Source organism: Nymphaea colorata, chromosome 4 (assembly GCF_008831285.2).
Source record: "Nymphaea colorata isolate Beijing-Zhang1983 chromosome 4, ASM883128v2, whole genome shotgun sequence".
NCBI lineage: Eukaryota > Viridiplantae > Streptophyta > Magnoliopsida > Nymphaeales > Nymphaeaceae > Nymphaea > Nymphaea colorata.
Window position 1 is genome coordinate 3,615,743 of NC_045141.1, and position 6,000 is coordinate 3,621,742.

Genomic DNA, 6,000 nt, shown 5'->3' on the forward strand with positions numbered 1-6,000 from the left:
ATTATTGTTGTAAAGTTACCGTTCTTCATTCGTAAACATCAAAATTCATCAAGATAATGAAATTGTGAAAATGTTCAATGTCAATACATATAAAATGAAAGCACTCTCGACTCTCATTCATAATCCTCATCATATTCATTCTCATCTTCATCTCCATCTTCTTCTTCATCTTCACGATTTAAAAAAACCCCTTTCCTCCCAACGGGAATCAGCCACCCACACACAAATCCATGGTTTAATCGATGATTTCACTTTGAAAATCGATGATTTAACCATGGAAATCGATGATTTCCCTCCACGGCGGCACAATCTCTAGGTTAGAAATGAAGAAGGGGGGGATTTTTATAAAGAAAACTCGAAAAAAGGGGATTCAAGCCCCCTGTTTTTTAAATCAACCTGTATCATACGATACGGAGGCCTGTATCGCGTCGTATCGTACGATACAGGCACGATACACTCCTATTTACGATATAGAGAGTGTATCGTATCGTATTTTTTAAACGATATGTACAACACTGCTCAACACAATAGCAAGATATCCTACTGTAGGCTATGTCACATAGGTGATAGATTTTGGGTATCGAACTATAACCCACGATCAATTTCAATAAAAGAAATGTTAAGAGAGAGAACAAGAGAAGAGAAATGAGGAAGGGAGGTGAGCATTCACATTCTCACGCAGCCCATTTATATAATAATTCTTCTACACAGTTTACAAGAATCCAGAATGAAGCGATCACAATAATCTAGAGTCTAGAGTGAAGCAGACACAATAATCTAGAGTCTAGAATGAAACAATTACATAAATTATAATCATGACCCTGCCTAGATAAATGTGATTAGATATAGTTAGACGTGTTGGATCTGGATCAGATTAAACCCAACATCTTATCATCCGCCTTCAAGTTGTATATGGTTTTGCACCATGTACAACTTGCCTTTTAGAGATCAAAATCGTTACTTCATTAATCCTTTTGTAAATACGTCAGCGACTTGTCCATCTGTACAAACATAAATAGGCTGAATCTCCTTGTCTTCCACCTTTTGTCTAATAAAATGTTGATCAATCTCAATATGCTTTGTTTGACCATGTTGTATGGGATTAAAAGCAATGTTAATAGTGCTTATCGCACATTAACATTGATATTTTAATCTTTTCTCCAATCTCCTCTAGCAAATGTCTAACCCATGTAACTTCAGCAGTATCTGTAACCATACATTTGCATTCAGCTTCATTGTTGGATCTTGCCACTGCTTTTTGCTTTTGACAGCTCCAAAACAAAAGGCTACGTCCAATGAAAATACGAAAACCAGAAATAGACTTTCTTTGAACGAGATCTCCAACCCAATCTGCATCTGTGAATGTCATAAGTTGATGTCCAGCAGTTATATTCCACTCTTACCATAAACTAAGTCATCTCCTACTGTCCCTTTTAGATATCTTAATATTCTTTTGATAGCATCCATGTGAGTATCTCTAGATGCATGCATAAAATTGAGATATTTGACTCATAGCATATATAATATATGGTCTGGTGAATGTAAGATATTGGAGTGCCCCAACAATGCTTTGATATTATATAGGATCTTCATATAACTCTCCAACCTGAGCACTTAGTCTTTGATTTAGAACACTAGGAGTTCCAACAGGCTTACAATTAGACCTACCTGTCTTTTTCAGTAGATCCAAACTCCAACGTGTAGTTTTGTTGTGTCAATGTGAGGCGATCATTGTGCCTATGAACCTCCACTCCAAGAAAGAATCGTAAATCACCAAGCTCTTTCATTTTGAAGTTTCGCATCATCAAAGTTTTAGTGTCTCCTATGTGTTTATCAGAATTGTCTGTGATAACAATATCATCAACCTAAGTCACATGGGTACTTGAGTAAGGTCCACGTACCTGTGTCGCCGTACCCGTACCCAAAATGGGTACTTTGACACTTGGGTACCTATAGATCCAAACTGCTTAATTTTACTTTGATTTAATTTTTTTCACCTTATTTTTTTATTCTATTCTTTGGATGTGAAAATTCGATTGATGTTCATATTTGACTAGGGGGCTCCTTGGTTGTTCACATGTTTAAAGCTTTTCATAGGTTTCTTAAACACACTGCTACAAGAACTATTGATATATATTTTCTAAGTTATTTATTTGATTATGTTAATGTATATTCTTTATTTTGATACATATTCTCTAAGTATTTCTTATTGTTTACATATATATACAGCCATACCCCCGCACTCAAGTTTTTTGAAAATGGTCAGTACCCGTACCCGTATCTTTGTGACATAGTCATCAACATATATAAGAAGTAAAGAAAATATTTTTTCTTTTTGATAAATGAAAAGAGAGTGATCTAAAGGATATATCCGAAAGCCACATGCTTGAATTTTGCATGAGAGACTGCCAAACCATGAGAGTGAGGCCTGTTTGAGTTCATAAATAGATTTTCTTAGTTTACAACCCACGTACGCATGAGAGTCTCCTTTCGTATATCCTAGAGGTTGTTCCATATATACTTCCTCCCTCAAAGTACGGTGAAGAAAAGCATTCTTCACGTCCATTTGATGTAGTCTCCATCTATATTTAACTGCCAACGATATAATCACATCAATCATTCTCATTTTGATCACAAGGCTGAATATCTCATCATAATCTTGTCCATATTGATGCGTGAAGCCTCGTGCCACCAATCTTGCCTTGTATCTTTCCACACTACCATCAGGTCTATATTTGACTTTATAAATCCATTTTGATCCTACTACATTCTTTTCTTTGTGTCTAGGAACAATTTTCTATGTCCCAAATTCATGTAGTGCATCTATTTCTTCATTCATTGCCCTGATCCAATGTGACGACTTGGATGCTTTCTGAAAAGAAGTAGGTTCATCTTGTTTTATAACTTGAGACATAAAGAGCTGAAAATCTAAGGAAAGATTATCATAACTTACCCATCTATGAATGGGGTGTCATACTCTCTCAGATATTCTAATAGGTTGATCATTATAGACTTCATCATGGGAAGAGGTCGGATTGCCATCTATCCCTCTTTTCTGACAACTATAAACCATTGTCACAAAAAACATGTACGGGTATTATACGGCAAGGAATTTTTCTGGTATAATACGGCAAAGTTGTATATCTCGAGAATAAAACGGAAAAATCCCAGCAAATTTTTAAAAAATCCTAAAAATTATAAAAAAATAAAAATCATAAAAAATAATATGCGTATAATACGGGTTTATGTTTTTTTATTTTCTGACCCTTTTTTCACGTTTAATACAGCTGACTCCATTTTGGCGTATTATATGCGTCTTTTTCCAATAAGATGCGTTTTTTTGTGACAGTGCTATAAACCTATCCTGAAAATTGACATGAAGCATTGTTTTCTCCTTCTTTCATAGCTGGAATGAGTTCTTTGTTTCCTTCTGTTTGTGTGATATGTGGAGATCCTATCTCATCATGTGGATAAGATTCTAGACTGCTTCCTGCAAATAGTTCAGCACTTACCCAAGGATCATATGATTCCACGGGTTGAGAATGCTTAGTAGAAATGTTAAAATTGTGTTCTTCAAACACAACATTTATTGATCTTTTGATGTGCCTGGATTCATAATATCTGAAATCTTTGTTTTCATCTGCATAACCAACAAACCTGCATTGGACTGCTTTACTTTAAAATTTATTTTTTAATGACGAGTCAATGTGAACATAGCACACACACCCGAAAAAGAGTATAAATATATTAATTTTCAGGTAAGTTAAAGCACCAAGATTATTTTTGAGTTATGATGAAGTTATTGAATATGTATTGAGAATTCAAAAGACGAGCAGCTCAATTATTTTCACATAAGAATGAAAATATATGCAAAGAACACAGGCTTACCTTCAGCAGCTCATAAATATAATATCGGGTATCATAATCAGATAATGTTGGATAAAGCACTTTGAAGTCAGTATTGTTGACATATTCAAATATCAGACTGGGGGTCTTTGACTGCTGATCCCTAACTATATCTAACAACTTCACAATGTTTGGCCCACCACAAAGGTTCTGTAGAATCTTTATTTCCCTCTTTATCTGCATAGATGAAATCAAATATATACAATGAAATTTGAAAACAAATTGTTAAAATTAAGAGAATAGCAAGATCAGACATGGTATGAATAGAAATAGCATCCTATATGCTTGATAGAGCTCAAAAAATTTGTTAAAAGGAAAAAAAAAAGGAACCAGACAGACACAAAAATTATGGAAGGAAGGCTAGGAAGCTACGCATTGATTACGAACAAGTTAGCATGAGACAAAGCACTTGCACGCACATTGGGTTAAGATAGTGAATGACTGTTCTAGCATCCTTACATTAAATTGTCCATCAACGAAAAATAGCATGTCTATTCAGAGAATTATAAATACCTGAGTGGACATAGTTCAATCTTTCCTGATCTCTCCGCTCTTGAAAAACACAAGAACTATAATTGGAGATAAGCAGCCCCTGGATGCAACTATTATGAAGCAAAAGAATGCTACGCACTAACAAAATCAATTTTAAGCCCAAATAGTCAGCATTCCGCTAAATAATCCAATCAAGGAATGACTCAGCATGAAGAAGGAGACTTCTAATTTTTGTACCTTGAAGAAAGAAGAATTCATGAGAATCCAACATGATCTTGAATGACATTATTAAACGGAAGAGACTGTTACTTAACTAATGGGATCAAATACATAGCAGGTAGTATAGAAGAAGTTCCTAAATAACAACTATGAGGAAATCCACAACAGAAACGTCCGTCCTTACCTTCTTCTTTTTGACAGGCTTAAGTATCTTAATTATGCATCTTTCGTTGTTCGTACAATGAACGCCTTCAAAAACCTCACTATACTTTCCTCTTCCTACCTTCCGAACCACCTCATACTCATCCTGATCCCTGCAAGGAGAATTTCAAAATTAAAGTTCACCTGAACTTCTTCCAAAAGGTCACCAACAGAAAAGAACCAAAATAATCAAATTCGACGAAATTTCTTCAAACTTCCCACTTGAACGGCTATCTTTCACCTATCTCACCCTTCAAACCCACGTTAAAAGTCCAACTTAAAGCCTCAACTATAGCATCTAGAAAAGAAGACCTGCGCGTACTTCCCGTGAATTACATAATGCGAACAAAAAACCGTAGTCTAGACCTGTTTAAGCCTAAAATTCTACGCAAATAAATGATCTCATCTATACAGGACCATAATGTCTAACGGAAGGAAAGAAACACTTCGGAGACACAGACACACGCACACAAAGAAAGAGAGAGAGAGAATCACCCCCACTGGACAGTGAGATTTTCGTAGTCCCAGTATTCTTTGGGGCGGATGACATTAACGTCCGCGTAAACCCTGGCCTTCGAGGCAGCGCCAGGCCGACGGACAGACTTTCCGATCTTCTGCGCCAGGTTTTCCTCAAGGAAAAGTCGACGATAGGGCCGGTCAGTAGGAGCGAGTGGGGCCGCGCAGCAGACCTCACGAGGAGGGGCCGAATGACGAGAAACCGAAGGGGCGAGAGGTAGAACGCGGTTGTGAACGAAGCGGCGGAGGATGAGACGAAGGGGCCTCTCGGCCATTAAATCCAAGCGATCAACGGGTAGGCGGACGAGGATGCAACCACGGCCACCAGCAGCGCCACCGCCACCATCGAGTGTTCCCTGTCTTCGCTTCCGTCGTGTGGGAGCGCTCGGTGGCGGTCGGCCTGATCAGGAAACCACAGGCAAGAAAAGAAACATAATTTCAATTAGATCCCCGATTTCGCATTCAATTGCTGATATAGACAATACAATTTTTTAATTTTCCATGGATTAGGTTCGATTTAGACATAGCCCACACCGAGCGCGACACATTGAATTCCCGTGGGCCGGGCATTCAAGTCGATGCTTCATCCCACGACTCTATTTGGTGGCTCTCATGGTGGGGCCCACAGAATGGACGACCATTCGACCCTTTGATGAAACCGCTCTT

General features: G+C 37.5%; 1 protein-coding gene across 4 annotated transcripts in view; it reads right to left on the reverse strand.

Moving 5' to 3' along the window:
• LOC116252938 (casein kinase II subunit alpha-2-like) overlaps nucleotides 1-5,773 on the reverse strand; it is a 29,222-nt gene extending 23,449 nt beyond the window's left edge. For all 4 annotated transcript variants that reach the window (XR_004172338.2, XR_004172340.2, XR_004172339.2 and 1 more), the window contains exons 1-3: nucleotides 5,314-5,773; nucleotides 4,802-4,931; nucleotides 3,889-4,083 (exon numbers count right to left, since the gene is read on the reverse strand). Coding sequence is in view for 1 of the 4 variants with exons in the window: in XM_031627582.2 (XP_031483442.1) it covers nucleotides 3,889-4,083; nucleotides 4,802-4,931; nucleotides 5,314-5,609 (621 nt within the window). In the remaining 3 variants the exon portion in view is untranslated. The remainder of the gene's footprint in view (nucleotides 1-3,888; nucleotides 4,084-4,801; nucleotides 4,932-5,313) is intronic.
• Nucleotides 5,774-6,000: the final 227 nt, after the last annotated feature.